The 24040-nt window shown below is 41.0% G+C and overlaps 2 protein-coding genes across 8 annotated transcripts in view; both read right to left on the bottom strand.

The window, feature by feature from the left end:
* LOC128702995 (cryptochrome-1) overlaps nucleotides 1–3414 on the bottom strand; it is a 99048-nt gene extending 95634 nt beyond the window's left edge. For both annotated transcript variants that reach the window (XR_008409188.2, XM_053797517.2), the window contains exon 1: nucleotides 2963–3414. Coding sequence is in view for 1 of the 2 variants with exons in the window: in XM_053797517.2 (XP_053653492.2) it covers nucleotides 2963–3138 (176 nt within the window). In the remaining variant the exon portion in view is untranslated. The remainder of the gene's footprint in view (nucleotides 1–2962) is intronic.
* An 11869-nt stretch (nucleotides 3415–15283) lies between these two features.
* Nucleotides 15284–24040, bottom strand: part of LOC128704191 (non-structural maintenance of chromosomes element 3 homolog) — a 58942-nt gene continuing 50185 nt past the window's right edge. For all 6 annotated transcript variants that reach the window (XM_070091907.1, XM_070091906.1, XM_070091903.1 and 3 more), the window contains exons 7-8: nucleotides 23809–23940; nucleotides 15284–16095 (exon numbers count right to left, since the gene is read on the bottom strand). In XM_070091907.1, coding sequence (XP_069948008.1) covers nucleotides 15994–16095; nucleotides 23809–23940 — 234 coding nt within the window. In that variant the 3' untranslated portion in view covers nucleotides 15284–15993. The remainder of the gene's footprint in view (nucleotides 16096–23808; nucleotides 23941–24040) is intronic.

Below are 24040 nucleotides of genomic sequence, written 5' to 3'. Positions count from 1 at the left end.
GCACGAGTTTCTCGAGGATTTTGGATAGCAACGGTAAGTTTGATATTGACCTATACTTGTTTACATCTGTGGGGTCACCAACTTTGTGTATTGGTGTAACCCTTGCTGACTTGAAAAGTGCCGGGAAAGTGCTAGTTTCTAATGATTTGTTAAAAAGTAATGAAATAGCATGCGAAATTACATGGGCCGCTCGCTTGTACAATAATGATGTACTTGTGACAGATTCCTTGATTTATTTTTAAGTGACTTGATAATCGTGGTGACTTCAGTGGGCTCAGTGGGTGCAAGATAGGAGGCTGGGAATCTGGAGAATGTACAGAGAACTTTCACGGCACGTATAAGTACGATTAATTAAGCGCCTAAATTACTGGGAATAGTTAAGTCCTCTGATTTGTACTCCCTGGGAAACCGGCGATAAAAATACATGATAATATACACTTGGAAAATCCTAGAGGGATTAGTACCAAACTTGCACTCGAAAATCACTCCCTGTGAAAGCAAAAGACTCGGCAGGAGATAAAACATTCCCCCAACAAAAGCAGGGGTGCCACGAGTACACTGAGACAACACACTAAGTGTCAAGGGACCCAAGACTTCAACTGCCTCCCAGCATACATAAGGGGGATTACCAATAGACCCCTGGATGTCTTCAAGAAGGCACTGGACAGGCACCTAAAGTTAGTACCTGACCAGCCGGGTTGTGGTTCGTACCTCGGTTTACGTGTTGCCAGCGGTAACAGCCTGGTTGATCAAGTCCTGATCCACCACAAGGCCTGGTCACGGACTGGGCCGCGAGGGCGCTGACCCCCGAAACCCCCTCCAGGTATACATACTGAAAAAAACGTGTTTTTAAAAAACGATTTCACTGATTTTTCAGCATCATGGTTTTGAAACCCCCGACCCTCAGACTGAAATCCTGGCTGTGCCACTGGTACCTGCACAAGTATACAAAACAAAACGCACATGCATACGTATGTACAAGCATAAATTACATACATGAGCATTCATGTGCACATTCCTACATATCTGTATAACAATCGGCTTTGCAATTTTGTGACAACCTTGCACTATTTAAGAGTGCACGAGTTAGAGGAAGCTGTCTCTGGATACGGGGATACCTTCCTCGGTTAATTCAGGTAGAGAAAGCTGTTATGTGATACGTGGATACCTTGAATTAAGGTAGCGGGAGCTATGCCTATGGATACGGGGATACCTTTCTAGGGTCACTGAGGTACAGGGGGCTGTTCTTATTTAATACGGGGATATCTTCTTAGGTCATTGAGAGGGAGCTTTGCTTGTGGGATATGAGGATACCTTTCTCGGATCGAGGTACTGAGGTACGAGGATACATATCTTGATCATTTAGGTAGAGGGAGATATGCTTATGGATACCTTTCTCGAGTCACTGAGATGGAGGGGAGGGGGTGTTTGATACACGAGTATCCTCGGATCTTTGAGGTAGGAGTTGTGCTTATGAGATACCTTTCTCTGATCACCGAGCTATAGGGAGCTATGCTTATGGGATACTGGGATACCTTTCGTGGATCAATAAGGCTGAGGAGGTTGTACTTATGTAATATGGAAATCGCTCATCGTCAGAAACATCTGATAAGGTTATTCACATCTCTCATAAGAAAGGTTGTTCACATCTCTCATAAGAAAGTGTTTAGGCTTTGCAAATATTTTTTTCTTACAATAGTCTCAAGGGCACACACATGTTCAGGACATGTTTAGACACTTCCCCCTCACCCCTAGTGGGGTGAGGGGGAAGTGGGGATAGTTGAAGAATAGATGGGGGAGAGGAAAGAATTACAGAGAAAGGAAACACATCATATAGATTTAAGTTGGGATAGTCCAGTAATGCAACTATGAAAAATAATAAACGAGTGTAATAATCTACAGGTTTTACGATTTAGATTTAGATTTTGCCACCGAAGTGGCTAGTTTATTGTGCACCCCATATACATTCTGTGGACGGTAGCGCAAAAGCATATGGATACACAAAAGGCCTAGGAACTAGGCCCCTAAAGGGTTAACAGGTGTACATATGGTTTTTTATTATCTATATATCTACAGTTCACTATCTGTTACAAGCAAATTTAGGAATTTTGATTAGTATATCTGGTATCTTATTTTCATTAATAAGATATCTTGACATGTCACGTAAGTTATTATACTGTCTGTCTCTGTATTCCACAATAAGTGGACAATTAAGCACACAGTGTTCAAGACAGTGACCATATGCCTGATCACATAATTTGCATTTAGTTTGATCATCATGTGTGTGTCTCCCAAACTGCCAGAAGTACTTGTAACCAAGCCTAAGCCTGGCCACTACATCAGTCTGTTAACATTGCAAGTTGCTCCATAAATATACTTATCTACGTTCATGTTATCATAGTGGGTTATAGATCTACTCAGACTTCTAACTGTATTCCTATAACAATCATTTTCATCATTTACTTCTCTCCTAATATTATTCCCAATGCTAGACACAGATATACCAAAGTTATATTTTACATTTTCCTTCTGGGTACTCTTCTTGGCTAACATATCAACTTTATCATGAAGGAGTAATCCAATGTGTGATAGGATCCATAGCAATTGTACATTAATTCCTTTGTCCCGGATTTTTGAGTATCTACGCCTGGCTTCTCCATTGAGCATGTTGTTGGAGTCATTATATGAGTCAAGAGCCTTCAGTGATGACATAGAATCAGTAATGACGATAGAGTCAAGCTCAGTGTCTTAGATTAGCTTTAGCGTCATTAGAATTGCAAACAATTCAGTTTGCAGTGTAGTAATAAGCTATCACCAGTTACATATACTGATGGATCTAAACAGGAGTCTTCTGGCAGGTTTTACGGAAATTTGAATCCGGATCTGTGAAATGACATCCATTCCACAGACCTTAGTTCAAATCTCCGCAAAACCTGTGGAATGTGTCAGTGTGTAAACTCACCTCCATTTATTGATGCCGACGTTGGAGGAGCCAGCAAACCATGGATCTAATATAAATATACACCTGAACGATGAAGCATTTTTGAGGCCGGCTCTTAGTGCTGGGTTATCATGTAGACGAAGACCTTTCCTAAACCAGTGCACCAGATGCTTGGGCTTAATCGCCTCCCCAGTCATAGCTGATACTATTATGCTCCGGAACTACAGAAAAATAAGACAGCTGCACATGATAAAACCTTCAGGTTGGTTAACGGGGTTTAAAGTCTTTCAATTGCACGTAACCTTTTCACCACCGGACAAGAATACTTTAATCCCTAGAGATTAAAGTAAACCGGTATATATACGCTAAGAGAGAGAGAACCTCTCGGTGTATATATCCAGCGTTAAAACTCAAGAAAACACGCGACAAGAGCAGCCAAATTGCAAACACACCACCCCGTTGAGTGTTTACGAGGCACTGGCGCTTTCTGCCTTACACGCCGCTGTCAACGTGACTCCCTCCTTGCCAGCTCTCGTAACACCTACATATTTATTACAGATTACTCCAATAACGAACCCATTCTCAATCGCTAACCATACATAATACAAATGCTTTATTTTAAAGGCATCGTTGATAATATTTATAGCGGTGTTCTCTCGAAGCATAGGGAATAAAAAGCAGTGAGAGTGGTTGAGGTGGCAGCAGGCGTTGGCGACCACGGCTGCAACAACGTGACCCGGCAGAGACGCCATGTTTTTCCACTTAATTTTGTCTTTTGGGATACTCCGAGTCTTGGTACCGATACCCGTGACCCGGTACCGATACCCGTGACCCGGTACCGATACCCGTGACCCGGTACCGATACCTGTGATCTGGTACCCCTATACCTGTGATTCGGTACCGATACCTACGATTTGGTTACCAATATACGTGACTGGTACCCCTATATATATGACCTGGTTTTGATACCTGTGACTTGGTACCCCTAGCCCTATACCTGTGACCTGGTACCCTTATACCTGTGACCTGGTACCGATGCCTGTGACATGGTACCAACACCTGTGCCCTATTAGCAATTCCTGTTCCGTGGTATCGACACTCATGCCCTGGTACTGGCCCCCATGCCATAGTATCAATACCCCTGCCATTATCGGTACTCCTGCCATGGTACTAATACCATTGTTGTACCGATGCCATATATATATATATATATATATATATATATATATATATATATATATATATATATATATATATATATATATATATATATATACACCTGGAGTTTACCTGGAGAGAGTTCCGGGGGTCAACGCCCCCGCGGCCCGGTCTGAGACCAGGCCTCCTGGTGGATCAGAGCCTGATCAACCAGGCTGTTGCTGCTGGCTGCACGCAAACCAACATACGAGCCACAGCCCGGCTGATCCGGAACTGACTTTAGGTGCTTGTCCAGTGCCAGCTTGAAGACTGCCAGGGGTCTGTTGGTAATCCCCCTTATGTGTGCTGGTAATCCCCCTTATATGTCATTCCGAATAGGCAGAACTTGAGATCTTGGCTTAAATAGCAACGCTCATCTTGCCATATAGGACAAGTGAAAATTTGTGTATGCAATAATTTCGCCAAAATCATTCTGAACCTAACAAAAAAAATATATTTCACTGTGTTTGTTTAGTATTAAATTATTGTAAACAAAAAATATATTTAGTTGGGTTAGGCTAAAATAAATTGCGCTTGTTACAATAAATAAATAAAATAAATAAATAAAATAAATAAAATAAATAAATAAATAAAAATAAAAATAAGGTTAGGTAAGTTTTCTAAGTTCCTTTTGGTGCAAAATTATAAACTTTTACATCATCATTAATGAAAAAAATATATCTAATTTTAGAAAGGACTTAATTTTGAATGAGTTCTTGCTAACTGACCAGTTTTACATATTCGGCATATATATATATATATATATATATATATATATATATATATATATATATATATATATATATATATATATATATAATATATATATATATACACACATACATACATACATACATACATGCATACATACATACATACACACACTCATACATACATAAAGGATAACTACACACGTTTGGCTTATTAAATGCAAGTAGACATAAATATATAAATACATAAATATACAAGGAGAAACAGACAAAACGTGACAAGACGAAAATACTAGCGTGGAAGCGAGCGTTGGCAGTGACGTCATTCATTTGAGGTGAGGCACAACACTATGACCTACTCTCTCACCTCCAAGCCTCACTCCTCCAACCTCTCCTCCCTCTTCACCCCAGGGGGCCTCTCCTTCCCTACCCCTTTCCTCTCTCTAGCCCTCTTCTCAGGCTTTTTTCTCTCCTCCCCCAGTATTTAAACGAGTGGGAACACATACAGAATTTAAACGTCTGGAAATGTGCTCTAGAGAGAATATACACATGGAAGATACTGGAAGGCCAGGTATCGAATCTACACAAAATACTGGATAAATTATTATAATCATACCCGAGGGCTATATCCATAAGGGTCATATAGTTCTGCAGGGTTGGGTGTACTAAAGGTGTAATATGCAATACTGGAGAAAGACACATGAGAGGAAGTGGGAAAATAGCGCCTCAGAAAAGCAGCGGAGTCACAGGTACAATAAGAGAATACGGTGTGCAACATCCGTAGTCCACGACTATTTCATCTGCTACCTGCAAACATCAGAAATATTCCTGGAACAAGCGTAGTTTTCGATAGGAAACTGGATCACTACCTCTGCGGTGTGACAGATCAACCAGGCTGTGATGGATGTGTGGGCAGGCGGGCCTCCAACAGTAACAATTATTTGCAATCAAAACTAAGCGCTAAACCCATAAGGGCCTAACAGAGCCAACAGCACCAGCCTGGTTGATTGAAAATCAGCGGGGAGGTCGGCTGCGAGAGTCGGAAAACTCTTGAAACAGAATACAGGTTATTCCCCATTATAATTATTACTACATGAGCGGTTAGAAGGGATCATGTGGCGCCTGGAGGGGGGGGGGGATGTGATTTAAAGAATTCAGGCTTGAATCGAAGAACTGGATGACTGGTCCAATTCCTTAGATCAAGAACCACTCACCAGCATCTAAGAACCTCCCTTGAGGGGAAATAATCTTTCAACCTTGTTGCACTGTACAGCGGCACATCCAGACAAGCGTACCAGAGTACTTCACAGTAGCATTTCATGTGCACTTCACAGTGGTACTTCACGTGCGCTTCAGTGGTATTTCAGGTGCACTTTGCAGTGATACTTCGTCAACACCCACATGCATTTACACTTCAAACCTGCAGGGATCTACAGCACCAGGGCAATGAGCAACGATCAGATTTAAATCCATGAAAAGGAAGGGTAGTTGCAGTTCTTTGGATTAAGAGCTGTTCGCCGTTACCAAGGCACCTTCCTTGAAGGGACCACAATAATAATAATAATAATAATAATAATAATAATAATAATGATAATCTTAATAATAATAATAATAAATATTGTTACTATTCTCCACTGACTCCAGCACCTGAACCATTCTCTTACTCTTGGTCTCTTTGTATACAAATTCTTTTCATTTTGACATTCCACCTTCTTTCTGTATATTTTGTTGTAATTTTTTCTACTGTAATATTAAATTTCATTTAATAATCTTAATTAAATGTTGTCTTGTATCTACACACCTTCCGTTTTTTAATGTACTCGATTTTTTGTACGTTTTTCTCCTGCAGTGATACATTGCGACACAGCTGTACGTGTGTGCAGGTGAAGGTGCAGGTGAAGGTGCAGGTGCAGGTGCAGGTGCAGGTGCAGGTGCAGGTGCAGGTGCAGGTGCAGGTGCACACACACACACACACACACACCTCACTCAAGGAAAAAGATCTTGGGGTGAGTATACCAGGCACATCTCCTGAAGCGCACATCATCCAAATAACTGCTGCAGCATATGGGCGCCTAGCAAACCTCAGAACAGCATTCCGACATCTTAATAAGGAATCGTTCAGCACCCTGTAAACCGTGTACGTTAGGCCCATATTGGAGTATGCGGCACCAGTTTGGAACCCACACCTAGCCAAGCACGTAAAGAAACTAGAGAAAGTGCAAAGGTTTGCAACACGACTAGTCCCAGAGCTAAGAGGTATGTCCTACGAGGAGAGGTTAAGGGAAATCAACCTGACGACACTGGAGGACATGATGACATACAAAATACTGAGAGGAATTGACAAGGTGGACAAAGACAGGATGTTCCAGAGATTGGACGCAGTAACAAGGGGACACAGTTGGAAGTTGAAGACACAGATGAATCACAGGGATGTTAGGAAGTATTTCTTCAGCCACAGAGTAGTCGGTAAGTGGAATAGTTTGGGAAGCGATGTAGTGGAGGCAGGATCCATACATAGCTTTAAGCAGAGGTATGATAAAGCTCATGGTTCAGGGAGAGTGACCTAGTAGCGATCAGTGAAGAGGCGGGGCCAGGAGCTCGGACCCCTACCCCCGCAACCTCAACTAGGTGAGTACACACACACACACGAGAAGGTGGTGAAGACTGCTAAGTGAACTAGGTACCTCAAAGGCGTGGGACTGGACAACATTATCTGTGGGTCCTTAAGAGAGGGTGCAGAGATGCTGTGTGCACCACTAACAACAATCTTCAACACATCCACTGAAACTAGGAAACTACCTGAGGTGTGGAAGACAGCAAATGTAGTCCCAATTTTTAAGAGGTAATAGATATGAGACATTAAACTACAGACCAGTGTCACTGACAAGTATAGTATACAAAGTCATGGAGAAGATTATCAGGAGAGTGGTGGAGCACTTAGAAAAGGGCAAGCTTATACATGACAGTCAACACAGTTTCGGAGAAAGGAAATTGTGTCACAAACCTACTGGAGTTTCATGACAAGGTAATGGAAGTCGGACTGCAAGAAGGCTTTCCACACAGTTCTGTACAAGAGATTAGTGCAAAAGCTAGAGGATCAGGTACACATAACAAGAAAGGCACTGTAATGGATTAGAGAATACCTGACAGGGAGGCAACACCGAGTAATGGTATGTGACGAGGTGTCAGTTGGGTGCCTGTGACGAGCGGGGTTTCACAGGGGTCAGTCTTAGGACCGGTGCTGTTTCTGGAATATGTGAATGATATGGCAGAAGGGAAAGACTCAGAAGTGTCCCTGTTTGCAGATGATGTGAAGTTAACGAGGAGAATTAAATTGGATGAGGAAAAGACAGGGCTACAAAGGGACATAGACAGGCTGCAAGCCTAGTCCAGCAATTGGCTCCTAGAATTTAACCAGGATCAGGGAAGATCAGGGAAGGGCAAAGAAGACTGCAAACAGAATACAGGCTAAGGTGCCAAAGATTGCAAACCTCACTCAAGGAAAAGGAGCCTGGGGTGAGCATAATACTGAGCACATCTCCTGATCCACACATCAACCAGATAACTGCTGCAGCATATTGGGCATCCCAACAAACATAAGAATAGTGTTCCGATACCTCAGTAAGGAATCATCCAAGACTATGTGTACGTCAGGCCCATATTGGAGTATGCAGAACCAGTTTGGAAAACACACCTGATCCAGCACATCAAGAAATTAGAGAAAGTGCAAAGGTTTTCAACAAGACTAGTCCCATAGCTAAGGGAAATGTCCTATGAAGAAAGGTTAAGGGGAATCAACCTGATGACACTGGAGGACAGAAGGGATAGGGGGATATGATAACATATACAGCGAGCAATTGACAAGGTGGACAAAGACAGGATGTTCCAGAAAAGGGACACAGCAACAAGGGGCCACATTTGGAAGTTAAAGACTCAGATGAGTCAGAGGGATGTTAGGAAGTATTTCTTCAGCCAGAGAGTTGTCAGGAAGATGAATAGCCTGGAAAATGACGTAATGTAGGCAGGTTCCATACATATTATGGATAAAGCTCATGGAGGAAGGAGAGAGGACCTAGTAGTGACCAGTGAAGAGACAGGACCAGGAGCTATAACTCAATCTCTGCAACCACAATTAGGCAAGGTGAGTATACACACACACATGCACACAATTCCTGGCAGGGCCAGGAACTGTGTGCATTGAACAACCCCTGAGGTGATTTACAAGGTGCCCTGAGCCACACAAGTATGGGGAGAGCCACAATTTTATTAGTGAACTTGAAAGTGATACTGGCAGCATAAGTCAGACAGCAGGCCTAGTGTGGTGCAGGCGATGTTGCCACATGTGTCACCCAAGAAAGATATTAGTGAAATCAGTGTGTGACCTGTGAAAGAAGCACAGTAAATAAGAACATATTATATATAGAGAAGAAACGGAGGTGGAGGTACACCAGGATATCACAACAAGTTGGACAATTTACACCTATGCATGGTTTTGGGGAGTTTGGTGTGGGTTTCCAGGTACCGCCAGCTGTTTTGTGAATAAGTACTCAATAGCGAATACTAATTGGTGGGCAGGTGGACAGGTGTTTATTAGACTAGAACCTCTAGGAAGAAGGATAAGCATAGAAGGAATAAGCTGGTAGGGGGTTGCTGGGTTAGGTCAGAGCAGCACAGCAGACCGTGTGTAGCATGCTAACTGCAAGTACAGACTTCGCACACCCCAACACATACTCCCACCCACTACTTTTCACACACTCAATAAACCCACTCAAAGATCCACATACACACAATTCCCCCCCCACAAACACAGACCCCCCCCACACACACACAGACCCACACATAAGACGACGAGGTATGATAAAGCTCATGGATCGGGAAGTGTGACTGAGTAGCGGCCAGTGAAGAGGCAGGGCCAGGAACTGTGACTCGACCCCTGCAACAACAACTAGGTGAGTACAAATAGGTGAGTACAACTAGGCGAGTACACACAGACCCACACACACACACTCCCCCCACCTCTCTCTCCCTTTGCCTCACTCTCAGTCTCACTCCCATACCCCTCTCCATCCCTCTGCCCCCCCAACACACTCAAATACTCAGACACACAAACACACATCACAAACAACCACACAAAAATACACAAGTTTTTCATTCTGTGGTAACTAAAAAAAAAAAAAAATGGGTTGCCAGAGAACAGGACAGAAAACAAGGGGATTGGAGCAGAGCTCATGAAAAGGGAACAAGAGTGGGGAAGGAAACTAGAAGTAGCTTAGCAGGAAAATGGAGGAGAGGATAGCTTCAGAGAACAGAAAATGGAAGTTACAAGCCACAGAAGATACAGAGCTTAGAAGAGTAACTGAAAAATCTGAAACAGTCTAAAGAACTAAAGAGCAGTACGGGCATGGGATCAGGAACTGCTACATCAGTCATAGTATGGAACAAAGGAGTTAAATTGTATGCAGAGGCCCTATCAGACCACCTTGGAGCCCAGGAAAAGACGAGTAGCACACTAGGAACAAGCAAGGGGACTGAAGAAAATGAAAGAGCTAAACTTTACATACATATATGTACTCAGAGGCCCTAACACCCCACAGCAGTGCCCAGGAAGAGCCAAGAAGGGAAAATGACAGACCATTAGGCACAAGGACATCAGAAAGAGAAGAGACTGAAGAAAGGAAAGCTGCGATGGAGGCAACTAAATCAAATCAGGGAATACGAAGGGAAATGTAGTGGGAAATCCAGTGGGCCCCAGGAAGTTAAAGGGTAAACTTACGGAGCAAGAAGATGGGGGGGAAAAAAGTGATTGAAACTATCATGAAAGCAATAGAAGACAACATGGCCCAGCTGACAAATTTTCTGAGAATAGGGAGGTTTGCAAGAGGAAGAAACTGGCCAGTCAAAGCAATTTTCAAGGCAGAATCAATTCTAAACAAGATCCTGCAGGAGAAAACATGACTAAGGGATATATCGGCATACCAGAGGGTGTACTTTAACTGTGACAGAACACAAGAAGAAATGCAGAAGCTGAAAGAGAAGGTACAAACATGCAAGGAGGAAAGAGGCAAAGACGAAGATAGACAGGAGAACACAGATTCAGGAGGAAGAGCAAATACAACCTCCCTCAGAACTACCCACAGAAGACCCTCAACCCCAACAACCTCAATGCAACCAAACAATCTAGCCCAAAACTCACACACCATACCCACTGTCCCTACCCCCTCATCACAAACTCCACCTTCACAGCAACCACCCCATAGTTTCTTGCCAGGTCTCCGGCTTCCCCGACCCCAATGTACCCCCCAGACCACAGTTTTAGAAGTTAAAGGTTTGGTATACAAATGCAGACAAGATAAATGTGAGGAGTGGCATGAAAGAATCATAGCACTCACAGAAATGAAACTTGCCATGATGATAACAGACGCAGTCTTTCCACCCGGATATCAGATCCAAAAGAAAGATAGAGAGAGCAGAGGCGAAGGAGGGGTTGCACTGCTCATTAAAAACTGGTGGGGATTTGAGAAAATGGAAAGAATGGATGGAATAGGTGAAAGGGACTATATAGTAGGAACAATTCAGACTGGGGGCCCTAAGGTAGTAATTGCAGTGATGCACAACCTGCCACAGAACTGCAGGAGGCTGAAACCTCAACTTAATAATGCAAAACTATTAAGGTAAGACAAAATAAGACTCAATAAAAATGTGCTACTCAGATGATTACAGTATTCCTCCAACTTGCTGAAGTAATGATGCAAATTTCAAGTCCTGTAGTTAGTTGCTCTGTTCACAATCAGATGTATGGACAGATTTATTTTTCATTTGGTAAATTGTACTTACAATTTACAGTACTTATGACAGTATTTACCATATTCCCTATATAAAATTTTTCTTAGTGAACATTTTTCCCTCTTACTTCAGATAAGAAGATTGTCATTAACCCTACTGCTGTGTCTTTCATACATCTATGTTACTGATGCTAGCATCACTCGCATATATCTATGCTTTAAACACAGCTCCTTCAAATATGCAGTGAAAGGTAAATTTTGACCCAGAATTGAGAAAACTGATACACTCTTGAAGTCACTCTGTTTCGCTCCATTCTCTCTACATGTCCGAACCACCTCAACAACCCTTCCTCAGCCCTCTGGGCAACAGTTTTGGTAATCCCGCACCTCCTCCTAACTTCCAAACTTCGAATTCTCTGCATTATATTCACACCACACATTGCCCTCAGACATGACATTTCCACTGCCTCCAGCCTTCTCCTTGCAGTGAGGAGAAGGCTGGAGGCAGTGGAGATGTCATGTCTGAGGGCAATGTGTGGTGTGAATATAATGCAGAGAATTCGAAGTTTGGAAGTTAGGAGGAGGTGCGGGATTACCAAAACTGTTGCCCACAGGGCTGAGGAAGGGTTGTTGAGGTGGTTCGGACATGTAGAGAGAATGGAGCGAAACAGAGTGACTTCAAGAGTGTATCAGTCTGTAGTGGAAGGAAGGCGGGGTAGGGGTCGGCCTAGGAAAGGTTGGAGGGAGGGGGTAAAGGAGGTTTTGTGTGTGAGGGGCTTGGACTTCCAGCAGGCATGCGTGAGCGTCTTTGATAGGAGTGAATGGAGACAAATGGTTTTTAATACTTGACGTGCTGTTGGAGTGTGAGCAAAGTAACATTTATGAAGGGGTTCAGGGAAACCGGCAGGCCGGACTTGAGTCCTGGAGATGGGAAGTACAGTGCCTGCACTCTGAAGGAGGGGTGTTAATGTTGCAGTTTAAAAACTGTAGTGTAAAGCACCCTTCTGGCAAGACAGTGATGGAGTGAATGATGGTGAAAGTTTTTCTTTTTCGGGCCGCCCTGCTTTGGTGGGAATCGGCCAGTGTGATAATAATATGATAAAATTGAGAAAACTGATCTGAGAGTATATACAGCATAAAAGAATTCCTGCCCCATGCAGTGTATGATAAAAGAAAATCTCTGACCTTGTATCTGGTTTAATACAGCAATTTTCAGGTGTTTTCTAGGATGTTTTTGTATGGTTTTTATTGGCTGTTTCTTAGTATCAATTAACATAAAGAAAGATACACTACTGGAATAGAGAGAAGTTTGGTTGGTTTCAGAATGGGATGCATATATATATCTTTATTTCCTAGAAGTACATGTACAAGGTATACAGACCATAGCTGACATCAGTGACATACTACTATATAGAAAGCAGCTGGTTATGCAGAGTATTTCGGGCAAATTAGGCCAGTTTTGTCCCAGGATGCGACCCACACCAGTCGACTAACACCCAGGTACCCATTTTACTGATGGGTGAACAGAGACAACCGGTGTAAGGAAACACATCCAATGTTTCCACCCATTCGTCGGGAAGTGAACCTGGACCCTCACCGTGTAAAGCGAGAGCTTTTGCCACCAGGCCATGGGGCTTGAAATCAGGATCAGAGTAGCAGAAATATGTGATTAGACAGTTTTCCTGAGGATGGGTAAGGCATCCCCTAACCCAAGGTCTGTTTTATTGTTTTTACTAGAACTGCCTCAATTACTGGGATGCCCTCAAGCATGACCAATAATTTTTTATAATTTATTATGTGAGAAATAGGGTAAAAGTGTTATATATAAGAGGTTTGGGGATGTGATTAATGAACAGGGGAAATGTTGCTTTAGTGGCTGGAATATCTAGTGTTTATTTTGAATGTTTTTTAAAATGGAAGTTTTCTTAAATTTGTGTAACATTGGCCCAATTGCCAAATTCTGTGCACTCTATAGAGTAATTATTTATGATAGTTAAATGGATGGTTTCTTGTGGTCAACTGATAGAATGTAAGACATTAACCCTTTCAGGGTCGACAGGCCCTCTCCCAGACTTGTTCTCAGAGTCGACAAAAAAAAAAAAAAAAATCTTATGAAAAGATAGAGAATCTTTTCCCGATCATAATGACATCAAAAGTATGAAGTTTGATGGAAAACTTACGGAATTATGCTCTCGTGAAGTTAGTGATCTCGACGATGTTTACGCATCGGCGATTTTGCCCACTTTGAGCCCTATTTTCGGCTAATTCCAGTGTACTAGTCGACAAAAATCATAACTATTTTGCTAGAAATCCATTTTTCCTATCGAATGAGTACAAGAAACCACCCATTTACCAATTTCAACTATCCAATAAAGTGGTCAGAATTTAGCAATTTTGCCAATTTCACACAAATTTCAAAAGATGCCAATTTCCAATAGGGTCCAGAATAAGCAAGAAAGACATTCCTGGCACTAAAATAACATTTCCTCTGTTCATTAGTCACATCCCCATGCCCCTCTTACATTCTTTTGCTTTCCACTTTGAATTTTATTCTCACAAAAAATAGAAGATTTGCTGTTATGCAGACTAATGCATTAGTGTAGAAATGGTATAAATAACATCAGCGCACTTATGAAAGAATATTAGACTCACCAGTTGACGTGTATTGGATGCGTAGCATGATTTGTTTACTTTTAAACTTTGGCAAAAATTTAAGATTTTTGCTACTTTGAGCTCAATTTCAAGGTACTTTTAATTGAAAAACCAATAAAAATCATCTCAATTTCTGTAATGTCTTCCATTCTATAAAATGAGACCAGGAAAACTATAATACCATCATAAATACATACCATACGAAAATACAGTGCAAACTCGCTGTTTTAAACCAAAAACACTGTCAATTTTTTTTTTATTACGCACTGTGTGCTGCAGGATTTTTTTTATACTGCGCACATTGACCATATAGACCCATTCTTTCATATGTAGGCCTACCAGCTTTCTCTCACTAGATTTGAGGGCAGTTTAAAAACTGGAGTGTAAAGCACCCTTCTGGCAAGACAGTGATGGAGTGAATGATGATGAAAGTTTTTCTTTCGGGCCACCCTGCCTTTGTGGGAATCGGCCAGTGTGCTAATAAAAATAATAAAATAATAGTACGTCAAAAACCCTGGTGCGTAAGCCGTACTAGTATGTCAGAAACCCTGAAAGGGTTAATGAAATATTTAAGAATTTAGTTGACTTAAGCAATAGAATTGAGTTAAAAGAGTACGTACTCAAACTGGGAAAATCGCCCAACGGTAAATTTTTCCCAGACCAACAACTTTGTGCCTGCCAACATAATTCCCTAAATATTTCATCAAATTTTGCACATTTGGTGTCATTACCTTCAGAAAAAGATTTTCTACCATTTCAGAAGATTTTTTTTTAAATTTCTGACAACAGCACTTTTAATTTCAGGGCTTCCAACAGTGAAGGGATTAATAGACAACTCCCCATTATAAGAGCCTGCATAAGAGCCAGATTCTCTGATATAGTTTCAATGGATCACTGACCACTTCAATACCCAATACATCATTAGTCAATAACACCCAAAACTTTATAAACCTAAATTTGGTTACACTGAAAAGCTTGAGATGCTGGTAAGGTGTATTCAATTTCCTTCTTAGCCAATTAACATTTATTATAAAATATTCATAATGTATTTATGCAAAAATATTTATTACAGGGGCTGAAAAATTACAAAATTTGCTTCAGTTATTTTATGCTGCTGATTGGCACTAACTGCAACCTGGGTATGTTAATATCTTCATGAACACTAAATGTAAATGTTATGTCTATATCAAACAATACTGGAAATAAGCCAAACTGCTTAAATGATGAAATCTGACCATTTATAATTGTATCAGTCTGTAGTGGAAGGAAGGCGGGGTAGGGGTCGACCTAGGAAAGGTTGGAGGGAGGGGGGTAAAGGAGGTTTTGTGTGCGAGGGGCTTGGACTTCCAGCAGGCATGCGTGAGCGTGTTTGATAGGAGTGAATGGAGACAAATGGTTTTTAATACTTGACATGCTGTTGGAGTGTGAGCAAAGTAACATTTATGAAGGGGTTCAGGGAAACCGGCAGGCCGGACTTGAGTCCTGGAGATGGGAAGTACAGTGCCTGCACTCTGAAGGAGGGGTATTAATGTTGCAGTTTAAAAACTGTAGTGTAAAGCACCCTTCTGGCAAGACAGTGATGGAGTGAATGATGGTGAAAGTTTTTCTTTTTCGGGCCACCCTGCCTTGGTGGGAATCGGCCAGTGTGATAATAAAAAAAAAAATTTAAAAATGGATGAATTATCATTAATATAGCAATAAAACTATTAAACTAACTGTGCCCATGAACTGTGTCAGAAAGTTCCTCCTCTTCTCTCTGGATAGTTCTCCACTGAGATGTCCAAATTTCTGGTCGCATGTTCTGTCCATATATCTGAGAAGGAATTGTGAAATGATTTTTAAATAGTTTCACTAGTAAGAAAAAAGATAAATATCTGTTTTTACTTTAACATTTTCTAGCAAAATTAAAATGGCTTTCTGATGTTACTCTGCCAGCAGTTTTGAGATGGGCAAATCTGAGATAAAAATTTGACATTAATACTTATCCATCACCTAGGTGGTAGGATGGTAGACAGCAACCACCCATGGAGGTACTACTATCCTGCCAAGTGAGTGAGAAATGGAAACCTTCAATTGTTTTATATGATGGTAGGATTACTGGTGTCTTTTTTCAGTCTCAAACATGCTGGATACCAGGTATATCTTGCTACTTTTATTTACACTAAGGTCACGCTACACATGCATGTTTTTTTTTTTTCCAACAAGTCGGCCGTCTCCCACCGAGGCAGGGTGACCCAAAAAAGAAAGAAAATCCCCAAAAAGAAAATACTTTCATCATCATTCAACACATTCACCACACTCACACATTATCACTGCTTTTGCAGAGGTGCTCAGAATACAACAGTTTAGAAGCATATACGTATAAAGATACACAACATATCCCTCCAAACTGCCAATATCCCAAACCCCTCCTTTAAAGTGCAGGCATTGTACTTCCCATTTCCAGGACTCAAGTCCGACTATATGAAAATAACCGGTTTCCCTGAATCCCTTCACTAAATATTACCCTGCTCACACTCCAACAGATCGTCAGGTCCCAAGTATCATTCGTCTCCATTCACTCCTATCTAACACGCTCATGCACGCTTGCTGGAAGTCCAAGCCCCTTGCCCACAAAACCTCCTTTACCCCCTCTTTCCAACCCTTTCGAGGACGACCCCTACCCCTCCTTCCTTCCCCTATAGATTTATATGCTTTCCATGTCATTCTACTTTGATCCATTCTCTCTAAATGACCAAACCACCTCAACAACCCCTCTTCTGCCCTCTGACTAATGCTTTTATTAACTCCACACCTTCTCCTAATTTCCACACTCCGAATTTTCTGCATAATATTTACATCACACATTGCCCTTAGACAGGACATCTCCACTGCCTCCAACCGTCTCCTCGCTGCTGCATTTACCACCCAAGCTTCACATCCATATAAGAGTGTTGGTACTACTATACTTTCATACATTCCCTTCTTTGCCTCCATAGATAACGTTTTTTGACTCCACATATACCTCAACGCACCACTCACCTTTTTTCCCTCATCAATTCTATGATTAATCTCATCCTTCATAAATCCATCCGCCGACACGTCAACTCCCAAGTATCTGAAAACATTCACTTCTTCCATACTCCTCCTCCCCAATTTGATATCCAATTTTTCTTTATCTAAATCATTTGATACCCTCATCACCTTACTCTTTTCTATGTTCACTTTCAACTTTCTACCTTTACACACATTCTCAAACTCATCCACTAACCTTTGCAATTTTTCTTTAGACTCTCCCATAAGCACAGTATCATCAGCAAAAAGTAACTGTGTCAGTTCCCATTTTGAATTTGATTCCCCATAATTTAATCCCACCCCTCTCCCGAACACCCTAGCATTTACTTCTTTTACAACCCCATCTATAAATATATTAAACAACCATGGTGACATTACACATCCCTGTCTAAGACCTACTTTTACCGGGAAGTATTCTCCCTCTTCTACATACCCTAACCTGAGCCTCACTATCCTCATAAAAGCTCTTTACAGCATTTAGTAACTTACCACCTATTCCATATACTTGCAACATCTGCCACATTGCTCCTCTATCCACTCTATCATATGCCTTTTCTAAATCCATAAATGCAATAAAAACTTCCCTACCTTTATCTAAATACTGTTCACATATATGCTTCAATGTAAACACTTGATCTACACATCCCCTACCCACTCTGAAGCCTCCCTGCTCATCCGCAATTTTACATTCTGTCTTACCTATCTGGGTTTTCTTCTATTTTCTTAATTGTTGTTCTCTATTTCCTCTTATCTCCATGGGTAAGTAGAACAGAATTCTTCCTCCGTAACCCATGCGTATCATGTGGGAGTTCGAACACGTGGATAGGGTAAAGTAATACTCACGTAGGCTGGAAGTACGTATAATTACGGATAATGTGGGGAGCGCCCAAACAGCCTGCCTGCCCTCCTTGCTCACTCTCGTATGACTAACTGGCCGCCCACAGTACCCATATGTGAGGGGGTCTTTGAATACTGCTGTGGTCAGCACAATATGAATACAGACAGTGACTCAGGCAGAGACGGTTGGTAGTGAGTCATCTACTGGTACACTGGTTACTGGTAACTGGTTACTACTACTGAGAGCTCGGCGACGCTAACGTATGTCGTCCCGACATACAACTAATACAAACTAGAGATGGCAGGTATATGGCTTGGGCTGATTCTATACAATGTCAAAGTACACAACAATTAAACATTATAACATACGTAAGTAGAACATTGGAATGGAAGCTTACGTAACTGAAACTGTAATGCAATACAATGTATAATATAGCACAACTCATCGAATGAAACTCAACGTTGGGATTACACAGTGGAAGTGATAAAAAAAATTTGATCGATCGATCTGTATTCATGTGATCTACGGATTCTGAGGAAGGAATATATACAAAGAAAGAGTGTTTACAGACAGTGACTCAGGCAGAGACGGTTGGTAGTGAGTCATCTACTGGTACACTGGTTACTGGTAACTGGTTACTACTACTGAGATGCGTGCTGTAAGAGGCAACTAAAATGCTGGGAGCAAGGAGCTAGTAACCCCTTCTCCTGTACAAATTACTAAATTTTAAAAGAAAAACTTTCACTTTTCTTTTTAGGTCACCCTGCCTTTCTGGGATGTGGCTGGTTTGTTTGGGGGATGGGGGTAAAAAAAAAAAAACTACTACTAGGAATGGTTGAAATCCCTTGACCTGTACTCCTTGGAGCACATGCAAAAATGATATATGATAATATACACTTGGAAAATCCTAGAAGATCCAGTCCCAAATCTGCACATGGAAATTACTCCTTATGAAAGCCAAAGACTCAGCAGGCAGTGCAACATCCCCCAATGAAAAGTAATCGTGCCATGAATATGCTAAGAGAACGCAATAAGTGTCAGGGGCCCAAGACAACAGTCTTGGGCCCCTGACACTATGTATGCTGCTTCCCAGTATACATAAAGGGGATTACCCATAGACCTCTGGCTGTCTTCAGGAGAGAGCTGGACAGACCCCTAAAGTCAGTACCTGACCTGTGGGGCTATAGTTCATACGTTGGTCTGCATGCGGCCAGTAGTAACAGCCTCACTGATATGGCCCTGATCCAGTGTAAGACCTGGTCATGGACCAGACTGCAAGGCGTTGACCCTCAGAATACCCTCTACGTATCAATCACTAATCCCTTCAATCAATTTATTTTCAGAAAATTTGTATATTATTGTTCACAATCCCCACCACTGAATTAACTTTGGTAGGATATGCAAACTTGTGATAAATTTTAACTTTAAAATTTCCAAACAAGTACTCAGTAGTATTGTATTATGTAGAATTACAGTGGAGCCTCAAATTTCAAACGTATCGCTTATAAAACTCTTTGCCTTTCGACCGCTTTTTTCGAACCAACTTTGTCCTTATTATCGAATCGCCCCTTCTTTCAAACCGCCGGGCACCGGACCTGTTCGCCAGCCCGCTCTGCCCGAGTAGGCGCCGTGAGCCAGTCTGGCTTTGTTGATGCTTGAGTGAACACTAACCTGCAGTCTCATTCAAACATTTTACGATTAATTTATTGTGTTTAGTGCTTGTGGGACTGTGAAATAAGCTACCAGAGGCCCAAAGAAACTTGTTAGTGGTACCCCTGTGGTAAAGAAAGTGAGAAACACCATAGATATGAAGAAGGAAATAATACAAAAGTATGAGAGTGGTGTGCGACTTGTTGAGCTTGCCAGGATGTATGGGAAAAACAAGTTGACCATCGCTTCTATCCTGGCAAAGAAAGAACAAATCAAGGAAGCTGATGTTGCAAAAGGTGTTGATATGCTAACCAAAAAAAAGACCACAGACAATTGATCAGGTTGAGAAGCTGTTGCTGGTGGGGATCAAGGATAGAGAGATGGTAGGTGATAGTGTTTCAGAGACGATTATTTGTGAAAAGGCAAGGAAGTTGCATGCTGATTCAAAGATTAAGGAGATCTGTGCCAAGTGGAATGATGTTCAAATGTTTGTGGAGAAGTACCACCCTGAGCAAGCTGAAACAAGCCATTTTTGTAACAAGTTCAGTGACAGAACCATGTCCCATTTTAGTGAAATCTTAAAGAGGCACCAGAAACAGAGGACTGTGGACAGTTATTTTGTGAGACAGGAGTCCAGTGACTCAAGCTGGTCCTAGTGGCATTAAAAGACAGAAAGGAAGTAACCCCAGAGAGGGCTTTGATACCTAAAGTCCTTATGGAGGGGGATTCCCCTTCCAAACACTAACCCCCAACTCCCTCTCTCCTCCTCCCTATCTTGCAGATGCCATCACCAATCTTCAATAAAGGTATGTAAAAATGTTATTTTTATATGTTTATTTAAATTTATTAATAATTTTACACCATATTTGTTGTGTATATAAAACTATAATGTAATACTATCTATAAAATGTATTTTTTTGTAAATATTTTTGGGTTTCTGGAACGGATTAATTGCATTTCCATTATTTCTTATGGGAAATATTGCTTCGCCTTTCAAATTTTTCGACTTTAGAACTAGCTCCTGGAATGGATTAAGTTCGAAATTTGAGATTCCATTGTACTATGCTTTCAATGCCTCTTACTGCTTAATTATTTATGTGGTAAACGTATATTAGTACAGCCTCTCCTCACTTAACGACAGAATTCCGTTCTTAATACCATATCGGTAAACAAATTCGTTGCTAAGTGAGGAGCATACTATAATGGTAGTAGGTTTGTGTCAACCATCTTTGATAATGTTTTAATGTCACCTTTGCACTTCTTATAACATTTCTTATATATTTTTAACGGTTTATACAGTAGTGTATTGTAGTATATTGTAATAAACAGAATAGAGCAAATCAGCATTATATACAGTATTTAGGTATGCATACTGGTCAGAGAGCCAGTTGTAAGTCCGAGTCATCATAAACGAGTACGTCGCTAAGTGAGGAGAGGCTGCACTGTATTCCTTATACTTCTGTCACATTTTACATTTGACAGTTAATTACCCTAGCTCATTCTACTTGGTTCCCATCACATCTGCAGAAATAGCTTCTAAAATAAAATCAATAAAAATTCAACTAGTAGTAAAACTGGTATACCAAAAATCATTTACAAAAAAAGCTGCACAAATATCTCCAGCTATTGCAATACTTTTCAACTGCAGAGCAAGTTATGATTTGGACAATGTTTAACTCGCCTAGAACAATACACAAATAACCCGCAGATAAGAGAAACTTCGGTCCAACTTGGACCATTAACTAGTCATACAGAAGTGAGAAGGGAAGGGAGCTCCCTCCCTTTCATGCTTCTGTGTGACTAGTAAATGGTTCAAGTTGCACTGAAACATCTTAAGTTTCAGTGTCCTATGTGTGAGTTATGTGTGTATTAGTCCAGCCTAAGCAAAACACTGAACCAATGAAAGTCTGTTCTGCGTACTATTTCTTTACACCCATAACTGTCATTACTAATTATATCCTAATTTTTTTTTTTTTTTTTCAACAAGTCGGCCGTCTCCCACCGAGGCAGGGTGACCCAAAAAAGAAAGAAAATCCCCAAAAAGAAAATACTTTCATCATCATTCAACACTTTCACCACACTCACACATTATCACTGTTTTTGCAGAGGTGCTCAGAATACAACAGTCTAGAAGCATACACATATAAAGATACACAACATATCCCTCCAAACTGCCAATATCCCAAACCCCTCCTTTAAAGTGCAGGCATTGTACTTCCCATTTCCAGGACTCAAGTCCAACTATATGAAAATAACCGGTTTCCCTGAATCCCTTCACTAAATATTACCCTGCTCACACTCCAACAGATCGTCAGGTCCCAAGTACCATTCGTCTCCATTCACTCCTATCTAACACGCTCACGCACGCTTGCTGGAAGTCCAAGCCCCTTACCCACAAAACCTCCTTTACCCCCTCTCTCCAACCCTTTCGAGGACGACCCCTACCCCGCCTCCCTTCCCCTATAGATTTATATGCTTTCCATGTCATTCTACTTTGATCCATTCTCTCTAAATGACCAAACCACCTCAACAACCCCTCTTCTGCCCTCTGACTAATACTTTTATTAACTCCACACCTTCTCCTAATTTCCACACTCCGAATTTTCTGCATAATATTTACACCACACATTGCCCTTAACCCTTTGAGGGTTTTCGTCGTACTAGTACGTTTTACGCGTAGGGGTTTTTGACGTACTAGTACTCATAAATTCTAGCGGCCTCAAATCTAGTGGGAGAAAGCTGGTAGGCCTTCATATGAAAGAATGGGTCTATGTGGTCAGTGTGCACAGTCTAAAAAAAATCCTGCAGCGCACAGTGCATAATGAGAAAAAAAAAACTTTGACCATTTTTTTTTAATAAATCAGCGACTTTGCAGTGTATTTTCGTATGGTATTTATTGTTGTATTCTAGTTTTCTTGGTCTCATTTTATAGAATGGAAGACATATTACAGAAATTGAGATGATTTTGACTGGTTTTACAAAGAAAGGTGCCTTGAAATTGAGCTCAAAGTAGCAGAAATGTTCGATTTTTACCAAACTTCAAAAGTAAACAAATCGTGCCAAGCGTGCAATACACGTCAACTGGTGAGTCTAATATTCTTTCACAAGTGCACCAATAATATTTATACCATTTTTTACACTAATGCAGTAGTCTGCATAACAGTAAATCTTATATTTTTTGTGAAAATAAAAATTCAAAGTGAAAAGCAAAAGAATATAAGAGGGGACTTGAGACATGACTAATGACTAGAGGAAATGTCATTTTAGTGCCAGGAATGTCTGTCTTGTTTATTCTGGACCCTATTCCGAAATTGGCATCTTTTGAAATTTGTGTGAAATTGGCAAAATTGCTAAATTCTGACCACTGTACTGGATAGTTGAATTTCATAAATGAGTGGTTTCTTGCATCCATTCGATAGAAAGAATGGAGTTCTAGCGAAATATTCATGTTTTTTGTCGACTAGTACAGTGAAATTGGCCGAAAATGGGGCTCAAAGTGGGCAAAATCGCCGATGCGTAAACATCGCCGAGACCGCTAACTTTGCGAGAGCATAATTCCGTAAGTTTTCTATCAAATTTCAAACTTTTGGTGTCTTTATGATCGGGAAAAGATTCTCTATCTTTTCATAAGAGAAAATAATTTTTTTTTTTTTTAAATTTGGCCGACCCTGAGAACGAGTTTCGGAGAGGGCCTGTCGACCCTCAAAGGGTTAAACAGGACATCTCCACTGCCTCCAACCGTCTCCTCGCTGCTGCATTTACCACCCAAGCTTCACACCCATATAAGAGTGTTGGTACTACTATACTTTCATACATTCCCTTCTTTGCCTCCATAGATAACGTTTTTTGACTCCACATATACCTCAACGCACCACTCACCTTTTTTCCCTCATCAATTCTATGATACCACATTATATTAATTGCATCCATTTCCTAAAGAAATCACTTACAGTAAATGATAATATTGATAAAATATTAACTAACCTTGCACACTAGTTCAAGTAAATCTCTCTTGGAGAGTTCATGCTGGGCCCTCTCTCCCCAGCGGTACTCACGGGAAGGGGGATCTGTTGTTGTGTCTTGTGTTATAGCCAGGTATCTTTGTTTAACAAAATCCTAATAAAAAAATATTAGTTTTCTCACAATAATTAAGAACATAATTATATTATACATTTCTTGAACATTAATCTATGAAGTTTTTATACACAGCATCAGT

Source organism: Cherax quadricarinatus, chromosome 37, assembly GCF_038502225.1.
Source record: "Cherax quadricarinatus isolate ZL_2023a chromosome 37, ASM3850222v1, whole genome shotgun sequence".
NCBI lineage: Eukaryota > Metazoa > Arthropoda > Malacostraca > Decapoda > Parastacidae > Cherax > Cherax quadricarinatus.
This window is presented reverse-complemented; position numbering and strand designations above follow the sequence as displayed.